The 22,219-nt window shown below is 33.3% G+C and overlaps 1 protein-coding gene and 1 non-coding gene across 4 annotated transcripts in view; both read right to left on the minus strand.

Annotated features, from left to right (window-relative positions):
- Window positions 1-22,219, minus strand: part of CCAR1 (cell division cycle and apoptosis regulator 1) — a 45,829-nt gene that overhangs the window by 15,886 nt on the left and 7,724 nt on the right. For 2 of the 3 annotated variants that reach the window (XM_031682215.2, XM_031682216.2), the window contains exons 3-16: window positions 19,843-20,015; window positions 19,333-19,377; window positions 17,272-17,304; window positions 15,073-15,266; window positions 13,551-13,665; window positions 13,256-13,448; window positions 11,340-11,469; window positions 10,924-11,085; window positions 8,109-8,334; window positions 7,409-7,522; window positions 6,703-6,869; window positions 5,773-5,983; window positions 4,877-4,960; window positions 2,873-3,058 (exon numbers count right to left, since the gene is read on the minus strand). In XM_031682215.2, the coding sequence (XP_031538075.1) occupies window positions 2,873-3,058; window positions 4,877-4,960; window positions 5,773-5,983; window positions 6,703-6,869; window positions 7,409-7,522; window positions 8,109-8,334; window positions 10,924-11,085; window positions 11,340-11,469; window positions 13,256-13,448; window positions 13,551-13,665; window positions 15,073-15,266; window positions 17,272-17,304; window positions 19,333-19,377; window positions 19,843-20,015 (2,033 nt within the window). The remainder of the gene's footprint in view (window positions 1-2,872; window positions 3,059-4,876; window positions 4,961-5,772; window positions 5,984-6,702; window positions 6,870-7,408; window positions 7,523-8,108; window positions 8,335-10,923; window positions 11,086-11,339; window positions 11,470-13,255; window positions 13,449-13,550; window positions 13,666-15,072; window positions 15,267-17,271; window positions 17,305-19,332; window positions 19,378-19,842; window positions 20,016-22,219) is intronic. The other variant, XM_072971421.1, reaches the window with a different exon arrangement.
- LOC116282396 (small nucleolar RNA SNORD98) lies at window positions 7,000-7,064 on the minus strand. The gene has a single exon (XR_004191910.1). It is a non-coding gene; the product is annotated as a small nucleolar RNA SNORD98 (small nucleolar RNA).

Genomic DNA, 22,219 nt, shown 5'->3' on the forward strand with positions numbered 1-22,219 from the left:
ACCAGATAAACAAAAAGAACAGTGTTTTGCTTTAGCAGCACATATACTAAAATTAGCATGGCCCCTGCACAAGAATGGTTCAAATTCATGAAACATTCCTTATTTTAAAAAGAAAGAAAAGAATCAAGTATTGATACTGTCCTCTTCTACATGAATTTACCAATAGGTAACACTATACCACTGGGTAACCAAATAGCAGATGAGGAGAATATGTGAAAACAAAATAAGAATTATAACATCATCATTTCAACCCCAACAAATCAACAGATCTAGGATTTGAGCACCAATGGCCACTCACATCAAAAAGTGAAAACTGACACTTTGCCTTCTTTTTCTATATTTCCTGTCCTGAACAATTCAGTTCTAAAGCAATCCCTCCAAGCAAAGCAGGTATCTACAGAGGGGTGACGGAAGCTGGTGAGCTACAACGGCCCAGAGCAGGTGAGCAGCCCAGTCACCAGGTACTGAAATCCCAGTGAGGGTATCCACATAGAGAAAGCATAGAGCAGGAAGTCAGACCAAAGCAGAGTAAGGAGGATATCCAGACTGGAGAGGGAGTGTGATAGACAACTGAAAAAGGAAGTAAATATATTAAAAGTATAATGGAAGCTATGTTTTGCATTATTGGACAAAGGAGTTGGATACATGGAAAGGGAGAAAACTAAAATGAACTCTTCTGATGTTAGAGTAGAATGAGGAATCTTAGTATAAACTCATGACTTTCAATATACATAAGATAGTGTAATAAACACAGATACAAATATACATATGTAGGTATACAACATACACATACATATATATTCCATAACTCTGTTCACTGAGAGGGGTTAGGAGCAGCACAACAACAGTAACAATGAGGACATATTGGCTTCTAAATACCATTACCATTCTTCACCAAAAGGTACCAAGGCTTCCTAGGGAAACAGCTGATTTCAGAGCTAGGGCAGGGATACTACACAGTGAGACTGAAACACTGTATTGTACTGCAAAATAAGAAGTCCTCAAAAAATGATGAGGACATTTTAAAGAACACAGAAGCCAACTTGAAAGGCCTCCTGCTGGCCAACTCTGAGACAATTTCACTATCAAGATAAATATTTATAACCTATTTAGTAAAATAAGAAATCATGCATCTCTTTAAGAATAAGATAATTTCCCTACACAATTACAAAATTGTTACCACATCCAAGAAACTTAACGCTGCTTCAATATTATCTAATATCACATCTATGACCAAATTTCTCCAATCATCCCAAAAATACTCTCTACAGCTTTTTTTCCCCTATCCAGGATCCAGTCAAGTTTCACTCAGTACTAATGTCACTTGTCATTTCTTACTTATCTCCTTTAATCTAAACCATTATTCTTCCTTTCATTACACAGACATTTTCTGAAGAGTTCAGACAAATTGCTTTGCAGAATTTCTTACATTCTAAATTTATCTGACTGTGATTGGATAAAGAAGTTATGGTATACATGTACAATGGAATACTACTGAGCCATAAAAAAGAATGAAATATGCCCTTTGCAGCAACGTGGATGGATCCGGAGATTATCACACTAAGTGAAATAAGTCAGAAAGGGAAAGAGAAATGTCATATGATATCACTTATATATGGAATCTAAAATAATTACACAAATGAACTTATTTATAAACAGACTCCCAGACACAGAAAACAAAGTTATGGTTACCAAAGGGGAAAGGCATGGGGATAAATTAGGAGTTTCAGATTAGCAGATACAAACTACTACACACAAAATAGATAAGCAACAAGGCCCTATTGTAGAACACATGGAATTATATTCAATAGCTTGTAACAACCTATACTGAAAAAGAATATGAAAAACACTATATATATATATAACTGAGTCATTACGCTGCTAACACCAGAAACTAACAAACACAACATTGTATATCAACTACACTTCAATAAAAATCAATCGATCAGACTTTTCTCACAGATTAAGGTAAAACACTTTTGGCAGCAATGCTTCATAAATAATGATTTATACTTCACAATGTATCCCATCAGGAAACACATAATGCTGGATTATCTAATTACTGGTACTATAACACACTTCTGATATCCGTGTATATCAAATTCAGAAAACAAATGACAAGCTTATGCATTCAGGAGTTATTCTATTGGGCATAAGACTGAGGTATAAATGGCCTGAATAAACAGACTTTAAGTCTTAAGAATTGATATGCAATCAAACACAAAGCTTTAAAGCAGCAAAATTCTCAAACACTTCAGAGCTCAATCTCTGAACTTAATGGCTCCGACAACCAAAATTTCTCATTTCCTATATCTAAAAGATTATTATTCATTTTTAAGAGGGAGAATTAAAAATACATGACTTGGAAATAAATGTCTCTCAAGTGGAGAACAAATAGACAAATTGTGATACATTAATACTATGGAATACTATTTAGCAATAAAAATGAACAAACTACAAAAACACACAACAAAATGGGTGAATCTCTAATGCATTATGCTAAGTTAAATAGGTCTTGACTCAAAAAGTTATATAATTTCACTTACATGATATACTGGGAAAGGCAGTAGGAAAAGAAAAACAGTAGGAAAACAGATCAGTGGCTTCCAGAGGCTGAGGCAGGTGAGAGAGGAAAATGCTTACAAAGGGGTACATCGGATTTTTAGAGGGTGACAGACCTGTTTTACATCACGACTGTGGTGGGAGTTAAACGACTATATGCACGTGTCAATGCTTATACAACTATTCACTAAAAGGTTGAATTTTACAATTATGTAAATTATACCTTAGTAAAAGTATACACATACATATTCCAAGAACTCTCTATAAACCATTATTATGTTTAACAGTATTTAAATAATTCAGTACATACCTCTTTATCATCTTCAGATTTCCTATCATCCTCCTCTTCCTCTTCTTTTTCAGATTTCTCTAATTCCTTTTGTTCTTCTTTTTGCTCTTCTACTTTAAGCTGTTTTGTTAATCGGGCTATTAACTGGGACTTTAAGCCTTTGGAACTAAGAGCTCTACTTTCTAATTCTTTTCGGAGATCATTTACCTAAATACACAGAATATAAAACACAGAGAAAGAAAACAGGATACTGAACTAGGAAACTGACAAGTGATCTATTGTCTGATTTTTTAAATTTTTGGTGAAAAGGACACTTGTACAGCTCATAAAATGCTTGTGAAAAAGCAAATTGAGAGAATATTTTTGGAAAATAATTTGAAACATGTTTTAAGATGATTAAGAAAAAAAGTTAAAGCTCTTTGACCCAGAGATTCTAACTTCTGGGAATTTATCCTAAAAGAAATATCCTAAACACAAATAAAAATAAACTTTAAGAAAAAAAAATTCCTTGTTATAGTCTCTCCCTCCAAAAAAGTGAAGAATATAATATCCAATAGAAGAGTAATACCTAAGAAAAAAACCAGTATATCAACAGATGGAACCATATAGAACACTTAAAAATAATTACATGGAAAAAATAAAATTAAAAAATAAACTACATGGGAAATACTATTATAAACTGAAAAGAATGAGACAGCAACTTATTTACACAAAATGATTAGAACCAACCAGCCAATCACATCACTTGTACCCAGAAAAAATAATGAAAGATAATACATCGAATTTTTAAGAATGGCTGTCTTTGAATGACAGGCTTGAGTAAACTTTTTCCTTTAATTTTTTATGTATGCACCAATTTTTCAAATAAGCTTGCATTGTATCTATAATCAAAAGGAATCCAAGTTTTGAAATAAACTTAATAGCAAAGCCGTCAGTCTGACAAAAGTCCAGGGATGCAAGCTTAATTTAATTGTCTTTATGTTTTGAGAGCTTGTTTGGAGGGTCTAGCAGGGGAGTGCAGATACTGGTATACCCTTGACTGAGAAGAACAGACTCCATGGGGGATGGTCACCCTCTTTGACTGAGTGCACAGCTTAGGGAGGGATGCACAAGGAGAGGTGTCGGAGGAAGGGACACCCGCCTAGCCAGCCAGATCAGCTGAATCAACCCTGGTGATCAGTGGAGTAACAGATGTCTCAGCCAGATCACCCTCACATCCTGCCTGTATTTTTTGAATCTACAGGACTCCATGTGAAACCTGATGCTGAAGACAACTTAAGAGTAGTGCAAGAATAACAAACATTCTTATGATACACATTTTCTACTTATTAAAAAAGCAATGTGGGTTAAGAAACTGTAGTTTCATAAAAATCGAAAAAAAAATCTGTTTTTTGCTGAGAACAAAGTTTACCAAAAGGTCAGCTTTTAAGTGTTAAATAAAAAGTTGCAAAACCAAATAATGATCAACTTCTGATCTTCTGATCTATGTAGAATTTATGTATATAAAATCTGTGGATCCACATTCACATTAGAGGCCCAGAGGTACAAAACTACAGAAAGAAAATAGGTCCAGATACCGTGGGGAGCAAAGAAACATTAGTACAGGTTAATCAAAGATTTTCAAAAGAGGTTCTTAAATTATTTTCTTCCCAGTTTAGACGTATATCAGTCCACTTTTCACTTTTAAATTTTCTTTTAAAAACTGGATAATCTTTTTCCTATGTTTCATTCCTCTCCTTGAATTTAAGTCACTTAAGTGCAGAAATAACATCTTGGTCAGTTCCAAAATGAGAAAAGACCATAAGCATATGCATCTTGCTTTGAACAGATATTGCCTCAACTGATTTATGAAGTCACTTTTATTTAATTTTTATAGATACAAACACACAAATATAACACAGAATACTTATAGAAAACGAGCGGACTTCATTTTTAATGGCTTATATCTGGAAAAAAAAAAAACTGTCCTCATTCTCTATTCCTGTTCAGAGATTCCAAATTAAATACCATTATTTTCAAAGTTACCTTCATTGTCTTTGGATCAAGTTTTGACCAATGAGTAGGAGTGGAAATTTCTTTAGCTTCACCATCATCCTTCTCTTCTTCATCCTGATATACAAGGTTAAGAATACAATTACTATTCTGAAACCTTAAAATAAAGGTAATTTATTTTTAAAAGTCTGTTGCTGATCTGTGCAAGGTCACAAATGTTTCAGATTATCTTCTCCTAAAGTTATTATTTAGGCAAGTCCACGTACATACATTCTACCACTTTTAACTGATCACAAAGACACTCATCAGCCAATCAAAGCCAGATCTGTGAAACACAAAAGGGTGATAAATTACAACACAAAGGATATCAGGGATGCACAAACACTGCCGGTCTCCACTAACCACACAGTGTGTGATCTTGCCCCAATTTTCAAGCCACCCAAAGACTGATTAAGTCAGACCTTTCAAATGTACCAAAGACGATGCCACATAGCCTGAAATTTCAAATCTCTCAGACTTGTGGTTGTCCAATTTCAAATATCCATGACTAGAACGGATGACCGTGAAAGAGAAAATTTTTTAAATTTTAGAAAATGGCAAAATGTTTAAAATGGCTTAATACTGAATCTTGCTCAACAACTGGTCCCAGATTCCAGCAACTAGACCTATGATAAAAACAAAATTCTGTGCAATTTAAGCACAACTTATTTTCCTTTGAGGTCTCAGCACTCTTAAAGTTAGCATAATAGACAGATTTTTTTTTAAGAGAAAAGAACATAAAACTATACTGCTGAAAGCTGGATTACCAGTCGCTGTTACCAGCTATGTTCCTCCATGTGTGTTTGTTATGTAGTGTGTGGTGTGCATTTGTGCCTGTGTTCCTGTGCCTGTGAGAAGCGGAAATAGAAAAAGGGATTAGCGTTCAGTGCCTGTTCTCCATCAGCCTCCTTGCGTTCACCCTGAAGCTTCTCGACCAGCTGCTGCTTGTATCCTCGGGAGAGGGTTTCCCACTCTGAGCGGGTGGGAAGGCAATGCCAAACATCCGGGAAAAATAAAACCACTGTCTCCACATGAGCTGGAACTGTACGCCCCTTGTGGGTCTCCTCAGGGCGATGGTAGCGAATCTCTGCAAAACGGTACCTGTTGCAAGGGAAGAAGCATGTTGGAAAAAAAATTCTAAAATACATTTTAAAGACCCTAGTTCACTTGTAGCACATCAAGTAAAGAAACTTTGCTGCAAGAACTTGAGGTTGGTCTAAAGAAAAAAAAATTATAGAAGCCATAGTTCCTCTTTTGGTACATTTGTACAATATTTTATGGTTAAGAGAAGAGTATGTTCCCGAAAGCATTTTCAGAGCTACCCATAATTTAGAGAATACCTGAAGAAGCTGGATAGCTGTTCAGATTTCATGTGCTAAAAAAGAATATTCTCAATTAAGTCACAAGAAATATACTAAAATACACAGGACAAATAAGCCTCAAGAGAAAATATGGCTGAACAAAAATAATCAGCAACTACATCATTTTATAACAAAAGAATTATAATGAAATGAAGTTCTCTCTTGACGATCTTCTCCAGCTATGCATGAAATGAAAAATATTTTCAACATACATCCAACTTCCAAAGTACAGCATAACAAAACATTTAAATTTTCAGTTTATTTTCATTAGTTCTTAATCCTTTTCCCGCCCAGCATTTTTGGCACCAAATAAACTTTTGCTACAAATGGGGATTTTCCTTTGAGATTACCTGTATGATTAAGATTGCTAAAATAAGGGAGGGAAAAGGCTGACAGACAAGAGCATCTACATGAACTATTAGAAAAACATTTCTAAACAAGAAATGAATTGGTACTTACCATTGTGTGCATACACTTAGATCAATGCCTGTCAGAGCCTTACAACAACGAATAGCAGTCTTAATCAACACAGAGGGGTCTTTCTCTGGGTCTGGTCCATCCAACGAAGGAGACCAGTGGCCTCCAATGGCCATGGCTTCATCCTTGCCTTTCATGCCCACTAAAAACTAATTTAAAACAAAAAATCATTTACATGTATTATTCAACTTTTCAAATTACAAATAAAATACTTGAAAAGGAAAGGAACAAACTTTTCCAATATCATTTTACTACCTCTGGTATCTGTCAGTCAAGGAAGAGTTCAGTTCATCGTGTTCCACACTGCATTTCAGCAATGGAATAGGATTTACACATCATAACTCATCCTTCTAAAATATTTCCTCAGATAAAAAGTTCTTTTAAAGAAACAAGCTACAATTCAAACTTTAAGAGCATCCAAGTAAATCCATTATACCACTAAGATTTTACTATGCTTCATATATAAATGGCAGTTGAACAAATGACAAGCAAAACTAATGACAAGCAATTGGACATTCTCTGCAATGAGAAAAACATCTACATTATTAAACTGAGTACCTTAACTATATTAAAATTAGTTATTAAACAAATCAACAAAATTTAAAACATAGTACTTTTAATTTTATATATGGACAGAGCTGAGCAAAGAACGTATACACCTAAAGTTAAAATAAATGTTTCATTTTACCTTAACAAGTCTAGCAGGATGTTGAAATCCATCTCGAAGTTCTTGTGGGTCTTCAGCAAGAGCACATGACTTATGATACAAATCTTCCATACTAGGGCTAGCCATCAGCATTACCTATTATAGTCAAATAATTCAATCCTGTCAAAAGTCTAAAGTAACGTAAAAAAATGAGAAGCACTACTAATTATCCTTACATATTAGATATCTGAAGTTTTTTTATAAAAATGGAAAGTAAAATGCTATACCAGAAATGGTATTAGATACCTTATAATTACATAGTTTTAACTTTCAGGGAATCCTTTTGATCAATGTTTTAAAATAGCAGGAAAATACAGACCATAAGCAACATATTGAATGCTACCTGAAAACTAAACATGTAAGTGCATTCACCCAACATTACATTTTATCTGGGGCCACCCCAGAAGTAATGCAACATTCCAGAAAGCTTAATAAAATGAATTTCATTGTCACATCTCTATGTGGTTCAAAATAATCACAGTTTTACAGCTTAAGAGTTAAGGCAAAAAGAGGCTAGATGAAATTACTTAATTAACCAAAACAGAATCAGACAGACAAGAAAACACAGGTATTCAGGTCTTAAACATAACAACCACTTTCTGAAGTGAGTTATTACTCCACAGTACACTCTTAATATGAATAACTGTTCTGAAATTTTAGCTGTATTACACAGAATACAAACCTTTGCACTGTATAAGTGATCAGCATCTGGTGGATCAAGAACAGCCATATTTTTTTCTAAGGACTCTACTTCTCTGTGCATTACATAGAAATTGCAGTAATTTCCCAGCTGAAATGGTCTTGACAAAGGGAAAGCATCCACCCATGTAAACTGAGCATCAAAAAAGTCACTAGGTATATATAAATTCTGATAACGGCGCCTTAGTTCCATCATGTCACAACTAGGACTGAAAAACAGACATAAGTAGTGAATAAGTAGTCATAATATCAAAAACTATGCAAACATTCATTCAATTCAGAAGCTATATAACCTGACATGGTTAAAAGTCAGTTGAAAATGAACAGTCAACTGTTAATGAGCTATAGATTTGCATAGAGGCATATGGAAAATGTCACTTTCAAATATGTTTACTTATAGCTTTGAATAAATACTATATGAGTATTACCTTTATTTACTTTTTGTGCGTAGCTTAGAATTCATTTAGAAGACCCTTTGAAATAACTTCAACCCAAGCTTCAGAGAAGATTTGAACAAAAGCAATTCTGCCTCAGTGGAAGCTGCATTTTTGAGAAAATTATGATTCATATAGAATGGATACAAAAAAGGGTTAAGAGTGGTACCAAATTAGTATGAGTGCTCCTCAATCAGGTTTATACAGTGGAGAAAAGAATACAACCTTTATTCTGCAGTTAAGATCCTAGATCAGGCAGAGTTACATTTAAAATTAAATATAAAAATCCAAATGAAAGCAAAATCCAAATGTTTTGGATTATCCACATCTCCATATCTATGTTAATGATTAAGATCCATCCCTGCTTGTTTATTATGTAAAGAAAGGATAAGTTTTTTTGCCTTTTAAATCCAGTATACTAATTTTTTTAAAGATTTTCGTATTTCCTAAGAAGCAGGGCTTTTAAAGGAGAAAAACTCAAAAGTAAATCAAATTGGTAAAAGGCCAAGAGATTTCTGTTAAAAGCATAATGAAAAGTGGGAAACACCAATAATTTATAAGATGAAAAGATAACTAAACTATCCTTTTTAAAGACAACTGAAGATAAGAGTACAAAACATGACTAATACATCTATAGGGATGTCTTTTAATTTGAAACCTAAAAATAAGAAATACAGAATGATAAACTTATCAGTTATGGTTGTTGACACAGTTATACTTATTTGGACAAAATACTGCTGCCAGAGTAACAAAAACGTTAAAAACAGCTATTTGAGTTTTATTTTTGGTTTTTAAAGAAGTGCTACAAACAAAAAGTATGTGTAATAGTTTCCTAGTTCCCCACCAGAATTTTTGAAGTTGTGTTTTATCCCAGAAGAGTAAAATCTATAATAAAACAAAAGGTAAGTGCAAATGTATCATTTCTTGGCATACAGTCTCTTATAAACATATTACTATGAGAAAAATCTTGATTTCCACAATTACAGATAAGAGGTATGGAAATTTTAAAATCACTTTTATTTGTAATGGGTTCATTTGATGTTCCGGTAATTTACTTTAAAGTGGAACTGTGAAGATTTAACTTCGAAGGAGAAAGATAGCTGTTCGATTTATATCCTATTCATCAACTCTTCCTAGAATAGCATTTGAGACTGGGAACAGATGAGTTTAAAGGCAGTAGTCAATATTTTTGAGGTTTTGTTTCCAATGAATTTCTCTGAAATATGCAGACAAGACACTTTGAAGCATACAAGTAAACAGGGATAACAAAAAAACTAGTAAAAACTAAAAAGTTGCTGATTAGGACTGTCACAAGCAAGAGTAAATAAACACCAACTACATAACAATTAAGCAGGTCACCAAGTGAGATTTTGCCACTGAGTAGCTTAAATAATACACTGGTTTACTCCATACAGAACTGAATATATATAAATTTTAACTTCTGATAAGCCAGTAATATGAATATTAATTATCATACTTTGTTGAAAGGCAGCAATACCCTCTCAGGACACTGAAGTACATAGTTATTTTAACCTATACCAGAAACGCTTAAACACTGCTTTTAATGATTCATTTTTCTTATTTTACTGTCAATTTGTTATTTCCATCTGTTTATTCACCTTATATATAATGAGATAATTTTTCCTTTCCCCTAGAGTAAAACAGTCATTTACCAATTTGCCTTTTTATCAATTACGCCTTTGCAGCCATTACTTAGTTGGCCACCACATCCCACCACCACCATTGAGTATCTACAGCTGTCACATGCTGGGTTAAGGGCTTTAGATACATGAACTCAAATAATATCACAATAATTCTGCTAGTCAATAAAATTTCCATTTCACACTCGGAGCTCAGAAATTCTTGGTAACTTTTCCATTACCTGATTCCAAAGGCTCAGGTACGTAAGTACAAAAATGTACTTACGTATACACACAACTGTGTATATGCTACACGTCTCTGAGTATATACGTAGGTCTATGTTTCTATTATACTACATTGCCACACCTAACTTGAAATAGCTGGTCCACTACTGTATCATTACTTCATCATATACACTAGACTATGCACAACCTTAATAAGGTTATCAACAAATCTGGATCTTAGTTCTACCTTTAAGGAACAACTTCATTAGAGGGGCTGCCTTTTTCTATAGTTGGTATCTTTAATGAGAGTATGAAAATAATGCGCTCTTGCAAAGAACTAAACTAGTACTTCAAGTTGCATTTCTGCCCTTATATAACTAAGAGCACTAAATGTCGAGAAATCAAAGTTGTAAGGAAAATATCTCCATACATAACACATTCCTCCACATTATACAAAATCTGCAATTCAAGAAAAACAATGGGGAAGACAAGAACTTACCAATCTAAAGAAAACTTTGAAAACTGAACTGTATAACGTGGAACAACACGTCGAACTCTCCGAGGTGACCGTTCTCTCTCTCTTCGAGGAGATCTCTCCCTGGAACGTTTTCTCTGAGGAGATCTTTCTCTGGATCTACGCCTTTCTCTCTCCCTTTCACGACTTAAAGCAAATTTTTCTAAAATTACTACTATTTCTGGCATTATCAAAGAGTTCTTTAATGAAATAAATATTACAGGTAATAAAAGCAAGATTCCACAGTATACATTTTTTAACTTTTTTTGAAAACTGTAGTAAAATATACGTAACATAAACTTACCATTTTAACCATTTTGAAGTGAACGGTTCAGTGGCATTAAGTGCATTCACACTGTGCAACCATCAACACCATCAAAAGTATACTTTTAAAAACATACCTTCGGTCATCCTTTCTGTTAGGCACTTGATCCCCTCTGTCATTTCTTCCTGAAAATCTGGATGGTGGATCTAACCTTCGTGCTGGCTGTGGCTGTGAAACTATACGGACAGGAGGCTGCAATAAGCCAGCTTTAAAAGACATAGAAAAAAATATTTTAACTTATTTAAACGAAGTTCAAAAGGATTACCTGGTTAAATTTTATATAGAAAAATTTGGCTAACATTTTAGATTTTGTGACCCACAAATGATAGAGACCAATTGTAATATTTGTGTATTTTTTAACAACTCTTTAAAAATGTAAATACCATTTTTAGCTCAGGGAACATACAAAACCAGGACAGAGACCAAATCCAAGAGCTGAAGTTTGCCAACCTCTGATCTACAGACATTAAACTAAAGACTGCTATACAACAAGACATTCACAGAGCACCAAGGTATCCTTCAGAGGTTATCTACACAGAGGAAAAGAACCCTTACAATGGGGAGATCCATGGCCATCACTTTCATCAAGTAATAAAATTTATCATCAATAATAGAAGAATCTGACAACATATGCCCTCTAGTTTGAAACAGTATGAATTACAAAACATCACCTATAATGTGTTCTTGCCAAAAGCCTTCAGACTTAACTTCTAGTTTATAGTATATATGGCAGAAAGAGGAACACAGTAAAAATATCACAAAGAGTCAAGAAAGATCCAGAACAGAACATTTCAAAAGAATCTACAAATCAACTAGACCAATTTCTTAAAAAGTCAATGCCAAAGAGGAAGGAAGAAAAACTGGGAAACTATTCTAGAATAAAAAGACTAAAGAAATGTAACAAAACACAACACATGAAATTTGACTGGCTTTTTGTTTAGGAAACAAAAAATAAACTTAAAAGACATTTGAGAGACAACTGGGGAGGTCTGAATATAAACAGGATACTTAAATGCTTTTTATTAGAAGTGATAGTAGATTATGGTAATATAGGAAATGGTTCTCTTTTAGGAACCCACAGCAGTGGTTGCAGAAACCAAAAACTAGAAACAATCCAAATATTTACCAAAGAACAGATAAATTTTACAATACTCACACAATGGAATATTAAGCAACAATGAAAACGAAGAAACTAGAGCCACACAGAATGAACAGTACGAAAAACTTTAAAACATAACACTGAACAAGTCTTACAAAAGATCATACAGATGGAATCACATATTACATAAAATTCAAAAACAGGCAAAGCTAAACTATATTATGAGCAGTTTACTTGGAGTAAAACTATTAAAAAAGAGTTAACGTATTTTTTCTCCCATGCAGTCATTACACAGATGTTCACATAATAACATTACACTGCAATCCATTTTTATAACTTTGTTATATTTGTGTCAATTTACAATAAAAGAAAATGCCAATTACAGCTTTTTAAAATACCAACTAAGTACGCTTCTCCTAAAGTCAAGGCTACCATTTTAAACAATGTCTTGATATGAAAACATTCAAAGTGTCAAATTATCAATTTGCAAAAATTTTTAACACAGGTCATTTATTTGAAGCACTACGATTCAAAGAGTAACGTGCTGCCACAACATTCTACACATATATAAAATGCTGTTATGTTCGTAAGAAATAAGTCTCCAAAACATTTTCTTCTATTACAGATAACATACCAATGGGGGACAGGGGATTATTAGTTTTGATATTTACTTGAAGTTCACAAAGAGCATGTCTTTGAATAACAGCAATAAAATAAAAATCCTTCCAAATAGCTATATAAGTGCCCTATATAAGATAGTTAAGCTTCCTTTCAAGTATTCTGCAAGTCCCTTTCTTGTTTGTAATTAAAAGCAAACTCTCATTATTTTAACAACTGAACAGTTATGTATTAATCTGAAACATAAAAAGCAAAGATAAACTGCATGTTAATACCTTTCTGCTGTGGCTGCTGTAATAAAGGCTGTGGCTGAGTCTGCAGTAGTGGTGTAATAGAAGCTGCTGAAATCTGTGCCTGCAGCAGTGACTGGGGCTGGGGCTGAGCCTGAACACCAAACGTCGTCTGTGGTGCAATTGGCTGAAGTACAGCAGGAGGAGTCTTCAGCAAAGGCTGAGTTTGGGATTGATTCTTAACAAAAATAAAGAAATAAAATTTGAAAAGAAAGAAAAATCTTTGTAAATTGGAAGACTCAATTACCATGTTTTTATAACACCTAACTATTTTATGTACCTGATTTGGTAGCGTTTGAATTCTTTGTGCATTCCACTTAAAAGGCATATTGGGATTATATGTAGCTTCAACCAGTACTCTGTCACCCACTTGGGGGGTTTTCCCTTTGACAGCACTGAAAAAGAATGAAGTTAAATACAAACACAATTAGAAGAGATTCCTCCAAAAAAGATTTATATACTTAGCATTTTAAAGTAAACTATACCTGAAATGTAAGCCTAAAAAGCTCTTTTGAAAAGCTGTAGTGTATATATATATATATATATATATATACAATGGAATATTCAGCCATAAAAAAGAATAAAATAATGCCATTTGTAGCAACAAGGATGGATCTGGAAATTATCATTCTAAGTGAAGTAGGCCAGAAAGAGAAAGAAAAATACCGTACAATATTGCTTATGTGTGGAATCCAAAAAAAGGACACCAATGAATTTGTTTACAAAACAGAAAGACTCACAGACATAGAAAACAAATTTATGGTTACTGGAGGGGACAGGGGTGAGAAGGGATAAACTGAGAATAAATTGGAAGTTCAAGATTTGCAGATACTAACTACTAGATATAAAATGGATAAACAGCAAGTTTCTTCTGTATAGCACAGGGAACTATATTCAGTATCTTGTAGTATCCTATAATGAAAAAGAATATAAAAACGAATATATGTATGTATGACTGCAACATTATGCTGCACACCAGAAACTGACAACACTGCAAACTGACCATACTTCAATAAAAAAAAGAAAACAAAAAAAAGTAGAAATACCTCTTATACTTACTTTAGAACTGATCATTTTTCACTCTTGCTATATAAATGCAGTTTTAAGTGGAAGAAATAATTTTCTATCCCCCTATTCTCCTAATACCATATTCCTCCCACTACAGCACTTTCTTTTACAAACCAAGAGTAAGATTTGCTTTGAGCTTTGGAAAGAAGAGAGAAATGCAGAAAAGATGGGAAAACAGGAGATCCACTTACAGAAAAATCTTACACAGAAATTAAATTTTAATTGCTCAAAGTACTTCTAAATAAGTTCATTAGAAATATATTTGATCCAAGGAAATATGTATCTCCTGCAACCTCTACCACATTCACAAAATACTATTTCAAATACATTAGTTCATCAATTTTATTCATTAATTTTTCAATTAAAACATTTTTAGTTTATATTAGTATTAGATGTGTCAAACAGAAGATGAAATTCTAAAAGGCATTTGACTATTTCAATCCTTAATCTCACTTAAAGTCTGCCCATGAATAACTAGAAATGTACACTCCTATAAAACATTTATAAAGAATTCACCATAACGAGTTTCTTCAATAATTAAAAGATACTGTTCAATAATCAAAAGATATCTTCAGTCACATTCTCCATCAAAAAATGTCACAGGTACAGGCTGAATGATTAAAGCAGAAAATTACAGCTAAACCACAATTCCATTACACAATTAAGCAGGTGTCTTATCTATATACTTAATGGGAAATACCAAAAGGCATCTGTCAACACCTAATAAAGTTTACCTAAGCTGAAAGAATACATCTTCATCCACAAATCCAAATGTATCATGTAGTTTTGTAACCACCCCTGTAAAAACACGCTGTTTCTGAGGTTGTGTTTGTTGCTGACTGGACCGTGGTGTTGGATATGATACAGTTATCTGAGCTGCAGGTTGAGGAGTTGACAAGCTAAGGCTTGTAGGCAATCCAACAGCTGGCTATAAAACAAAATCAACATCAAATTAAGATAATGACTTGAAATAGTCTAGAAATTAAAACTGACTACTTAAAACTAACTCAAAATGCTAAAATTACTGAAGTTAGATAATATGTGTGTACACCTTGAAGATGAAGCTCAAGTCTGAAAAATTATGTTATTTTTTATCTGCTTCATGATTAAATTCTCTCAGGTTAATTTCTTCAGATTGTTTCAGGAAAAAAAGTCACCATAGGCAATGAGTTTAAAAAAACTGCATATTGTCCCTTTCTTAGAAATCCAAAATCCATAGTGGCAATAACAAAGACTCAGGAAAGTCCTATGTAACTGAAATAAGTCAGATCGAGAAATACAAATATGTATGATCTCACTTATATGTGGAATCTAAAAAACCCAAAGAACTTACAAAAACAGAAAACAGAAAAAAAAAAAAAAAAACAGAAAACAGATTGGTGGCTGCCAGAGTGGGATGGATTAGGGGAAATGAGTGAAGGTGGTCCAAAAGTACAAACTTTCAGTTATAAGATAAGTAAGTACTGGAGATATAATATACAGGGCTGATAACTATAGTTAAGAAGACTGTATCATACATTTGAAACTTGCTAAGAGAGTAGATTTTGAAAGTTCTCATCAGAAGAAAAAAAAATTCTCCTATGTGAGGTGATGTATGTTAACTAAACTTATTGTGGAGATCATTTCACAATATATACATATTACCAAATCACGTTGTATACCTTAAACTAATGCAATGTTATATGTCAATTATATCTCAATAAAACTGGGGAAAAGGAGTAATACTTTCATTGGTCTTTTCTGGCACAATCAAGCATGAATAACAACATATTATTGACTAAAATTTCTATATATATATATAGAAATAAAATCATTAAAAAGAAACAGTTATCTGATTCTTCAACTCAAACCATGGAATTCGTTTTTACACACCTGCCCCATTAAGTAAGTCTCTAGGGTCTACAATTGAGGGAAAAAAGCAAAGTCTTATGTACAGTAAAGGAACTCAGCTTTTCTTAAACTATAGCTACAACAGTTTCTCATTAAGTTTCTTTAACATCCTAAGACACTAATGGTTTATGGGCACATTTTGGGAAATCCTATTCCAAGAAAAGACTAACCTTTCTACTTAGCTTTGAAATGCTACTACTGGAGATTGAAAATATGATGTAGGGGTTAATCAATTTTAGTTCTTAAATAAAAACAGAAAGTGAGATTGAGATATAATTTATTATAAATTTATTATAATTTATTTTTTAAAAAAAGATTCAAGACTAAAAAGATACAAAAGGTTATATCGTAAAAAGCGTCTCTCTTACTCCTGTTCTTCAGCTACCCAGTTCCCTATCCATGGGATAATCACTGTCCTCAGCTATTATTAGAGGTTCTGCTTTCTTTTTAACAGTTGCATTGCATGTCACTCTAAGCATATATAATAAGGGTTCAGTGAACCACGACCCACAGAACAAATCTAGCCCACAGCTTGTGATTTCTATATAACTTATAAGCCAAGGATGGTTTTTACACTTTTAAAGAATTGTATAAAGGGAAAATAACATGCAACAGAGATTGTAAATGGTCCACAAAGTCTAAAGTAGCATTGTGTCTCTTAAGTTCACAAACTTTTTAACGGTGCTGAAAAATGAAGCTGAACACAGTAACTTCACCTACTAAGGTCAAGCTAAAAAGGATGTAATCATATACCAAAGAATTCCTAAAAATGTTAGCTACAAAGAAAAAGTAAAAGCCAAAATCAGTATTAAGTTTAAAATATCTCATTTATTCAAACTAGACCACAGTGGGATCTGCCATCAAAAAGCATAAAAGAAAAAACAAAAAACACGTTTTCCACCTTTATTTAAAATTATATTGCGAAACTATATGTGAATCTAACAAATATTCATCTTTAAACCCTGAAGGAAAAACTAGAATAGGAATAAAACTTTGGTCTACTCTTCACTCAGATATCCAGAAGAAATAAATGCCAAACTAACCTGCGTTAAAAGAGTCTGCTGAGGTTGCTGTAACTAAAAATAGAAAAAAAAAAACAAGAAGAAAAAAGAGAAATATCAATCAAAATTGCTGTTTCATAGATGCTTTACAGAAGGAAAAATTCCTGTTGAATGAGTATTTTTCCAATTAAGAAATACATGAAAAGTAACAGGTCATTAGGTGTAAGGTTTCCTACAACTGTAGACATTATATGTAACTAACTCATTCAGTAACAATAAAGAAATTGTTTTTGTTATTTCATAGAAATAACATCCACAAAATAACATACAATTCCCTGGGGCAAGGTTGTGTTCTAATTCTGCCCCATATTAATTACCATGCTATAGAAATGATTCAATATCATCAGTAAGCTACTCGGAACAAAAATTATTACTGGCTATCCCATTCACAAATGTCCCCCTAAAATGAGAAGCACTCTGCATAGTCAGATTTGCCAATACCATAAAGGATACCATAAAGGACCCCACATTCTGACATACATACAGTTTTTCTGGCAATAGCAAAGTATAACATTGCCAGAAAGCAAAAGGAACTGGTGTGAAGGGGGAAACTTGAAAACACAGGAACAGAAATTTGACTTAAACTAGGATAAAAGAATCTATATGAAAACGAATATATCTATGTTCATGTATCATGCATTACGCTGTACACCAGAAACTGACACATTTAAACTGACTATACTTCAATAAAATATATATATATATACACACACACACACACACAAAAGAAAAAGAATCTATGATATTCTAATTCAAAACACTCAAGTTTACCTGGGTCGACATGTATTAAAGGTTAAATCTATCAAATTACCATTTTTCTGTAAGTTAAGAATGTATGAGTAATGGCATTTTTTTGGGTAAGAACACTTGAATATTGCCACTTTCATGTTCAAAATAATACAATAGTCTTTAGTAATATATTTCTTAACAGTACTAACATAATTCTAAGGGTATCTGAAAACAAGATAGCCAATTTGGACACCAATCTTTTATCAATTCTTTAGAAGCTGAACACAACAATTATTAGTGGGATACTGCAATCTTCAGGGAAAATGCAATGCTTCTGAAGCCCCAAAGGACTTAAGTCAAGGTTGAAATTGGGGCATGGATCTAGGAACAAGAGTCAATGGATTGAGAAGTCTCATGTTTCTCTCGATCCAAGTTTTTGATACCTCTCTCTCGTAACCTCTTTTCCTTTCCTGACTGCTATACTTCCCTAAAGCTTCTTAATGACACTAAGAAGGGATAAAGACTACTTCTTAATCCCAGAAAAGCCTAGAATGGGTGCTTAGGCTAGAACCAATATAGATTCCAGCAGGCCAAACTCTTCTTTCCTTGACATACTTCTCCTTGGGTTCAGTTTTTCTTACCTCTTCCTATCATCACAGATATAACCCCTGAAGAACATGATTAGAGTAAGAGCCTAGGGAAAAGAAGTCAAAGAAACTTTTAGTCTAAGTAAGGAGTTTCAAAATTGTTCTAATATGCCTTGGGAGTAGAAGTGGGAACTACAAGGGCAGGCTTCCTCACATTTTCAACAGCTTTATTTTTATATTTTATATATTGGGTTTCAATATACAATTTCATTAGGGGAAAAAAAGGTAACATTCAGTTGCTTTAAATAAATACAGGCTGAAAGCCAATGGTCTGTCTAGGGTTTACGCTTCAAGTGGGAAAAAGGAGCTTTCCATTTTCACATGTGGTCTAGTATATTACATAGCACAGTAGTGCTAGAAGTTTCAGACTGGAGTATTGGGCCAAAGACTCATTAACAGAGTGATTCTTTCCAGACTATCTTCTGCATGCTTTCTTAGAAACACGTGAGAAGGGCTGGTTGCCAGTTGAGGAATTTGAGATTTTAGGACCTCTCTCCTATCTTCATCTCCCTTGGAGACACTCCTTCTTACCTACCACTTTTCCTCTACCCTAAAAGAATTCAAACCACACACTGAGGCAGCTGATGGGAAATAAAATCTATATAAACTTAGTTGGAACAAACGACTTTTAGAAAATCAGTTTTTAACATGGAAAATACAAACTAACCTGTTGTTGCACACTATACAAGGCCTGCTGAGGTTGTGAATATTGCTGGAAAAAAGATTTTTCAAGAAAAAATATGGACATTAGTTTTATTCATTCTCAGAAAGCAATATATGTACATATACATACAAATACATAACTAGAATTACACTAAAAAGAAATCTGGAACAGCTACATTTCATCTAAAATAAACAAAATAGTGATTACCTACACTTTGGGATTTGTTAAAAAGAGAATTTTATTTATTATTTATTTATTATTTTATTTATTATTTATTTATTAATTATTTAATTAAGATAAAAGAACTTAAACTAAAGAATTTTGACTATGCCACTACATGTCTCTGTATGTCCTGGGCATATATAATTTTTATCACCAGAAAACAACAATAAGCATAATAATAATATTAAAAAACCCACAATTATTCATTCTTTAAAACATGAAGGTATCTGCCCTGGCTACTCAGATTTGATAGTTGTCTATGTCACATATTAAAATCTATTAAAAAGTCACCTGTTGTAATGCAGCTGCTGCAGCTGCGGCTTGTTGCTGCAACGCTGCAGTTTGAGTTAACTGATAGTTTGCTGGGGTTTGTGTGGTAAGGCCTGCTGCTGCCAATGCAGTCTGCTGTGTATAAATGGTAGGAGATGCTCCAAGGAGTGATGGCTGCTGAACACCCAATGCAGCTAAAATGAGATTAAAAAGGGGGGGGGGGGAACAAGATTATTTGGATCCTTTCCAGGAATTTTCAGTGAATGCTTAGATATGCATTATGGTCTGCCATTGCTTAGTAAAAACCCAAAGAAAAATTTCAGTAATGTTTGTCAAATTTAACTGATTCATGTCCCACCTTAGATCCTAATGACTTTATATTAAATGTTCAAGTTATGATAGATATAAGAATAAATATTAATCTATAAAATTAAACTACAGAATGAACCCCACCAACCTTACCTAGGCCAAGAGGTTAAAGTACCCTTGAGAAATATTTAGGAAGTTTTTAGGAAGAAAAGAAAATAAATCATCTTATTTTACTAATCTAGAATGTATTTTTTATCTTCAAACAGATTAGAATCACATATTAAAGACAGTGTTGCTGGAAGTGATCCATATTTAAAACATCCTACTGGCCAAATGTTCATGTACTTCTACTTTGTATTAAAGAATTATAAAACTAGAAAACAATGGGAAAACAACTATTTTCATATTTCACTTTTTCTTTTTTGGGAACCCTTTAAAAACACAAAGTTTTCAATTTTATTGCACCACTGTACTGAGTAATAAGAGATAAAATTAACCACAGTGACTTAAAGATCATTTGTTTAAGTCAAATAACTGGAGGGAGGGCTCAGAGAGATTTAGGCATTGAATGTTTAAGGTATGCTTAGAGGAGGTGAAAAGCTGAAGAGAACGTAAGATTTTTGATGCTGTTATGCAATTCTATTAAATGCAAAAAAAAAAAAAAAAGCAACCAACTAAAAATTACAGTCTAGTATTGTACTTCCCAAAACTGTATCTCCTGGAACAATAACTAGCTCTCCAGGACATTAAAGTTCGAAAAAAGGGGGCCCAAAGTTTTAAAAGTTTATGATACAGTGAATTAAGCACATATTTACTGCAGGATTTCTCAGAACCTTTAACACACCACTAAGCATCATGACTCTCAAAGAGGTCACCATAAAAGAAATATCTGCTCATGTAACACTCCCTTTCCCAAAGCATTTTGCTTATATCTGAGACTAACTTGAAAAAATGCTTCTCTGTAATAGTTAATAACCCTATAGAAAGAACAATATTGTGCTTTACAGTAACAGAACAGAGAGCATTAATGAATTAACCAAAACATCTAGTCTAGAATCTCTCATAAATTCTTTAGAAATATGAGGTTCATCATCAATTAGTTGTTGAAGAGTTCACCTTAAAAATAGAACCAACAAAGTAGGGCAAAAAGAAAAAAAATTTCAGAAATCATGTTTAGAATTCTTCTAAATTACAAACTATTCCCTGCTAAAACATTGATTTTTAAAAATTAAAAAAGGATGAGAAAAATAAAGTATCTAAGATGGGAAAAAATCTTCTAAATGTCCTGAATACACAGTGCTAAACCTTTACAACATTAATCTTTTCTTCTCTCTTGTTTTTAAGGTAAGTCAAAGGCCAGAGATGGGCAGAAAGGAGAAATCAGGACTAACTAAATCAATTTAAACAGAAAGATGTGGGGGGATGTCTTAACATCATGTCAATTCAAAATAAGGTTAACTGCACAGAGAATAGAGAAAAAGGTGTGGAAATCTAGGGCACAGGTTCTAACCAGTAGATCTTGTTAACCTTCTGAAAACTGTATGAAAAATTACAGACAAGAAAGTTCAAACCTTTCATCAGATTTTCAAAAAGACTGCAGACCCCAAAAAAGGTTAAGAAACCACTGTTTTAGGATAACAAAAGCCAAAATTCTCATGTAAACACAAGACAAGGTAAGACCCTAGGAAAAATTCTTAGTATTTTAAATTCTCAGATTGGGATGTCCTATTTGACCAAAATTAACATCTTTTGATTCAAATATTGTACCCATCTCTTTCACCGACCTGAGCTTCCTCAGATCTGTTTCATTCTGCTGGTACCAATTACCAGAACAAACCACTGATAGCTGTTACAGCAGAAGGGCTAGGAGCTAGTATCTCAAGAAAGTCTATTTTTTTTCCTATAGCTTTTCTAGGTGTTCTAGAAGCTGACAATATACAGCAGCCCAGCATTAAGTAGGTGGGATGACAGGTGATACCTACAATCTCTTTTCCATTTCTGACAGTGTGATGAATTAGCAACTGCAAAACAGATTAATTGATATTTAAGGGCTCAACTACTTGCAGAAATTTGTGGGAAGGAAATTTAC

This window comes from Vicugna pacos, chromosome 11 (genome assembly GCF_048564905.1).
Source record: "Vicugna pacos chromosome 11, VicPac4, whole genome shotgun sequence".
In the NCBI taxonomy this organism is placed as follows: Eukaryota; Metazoa; Chordata; class Mammalia; order Artiodactyla; family Camelidae; genus Vicugna; species Vicugna pacos.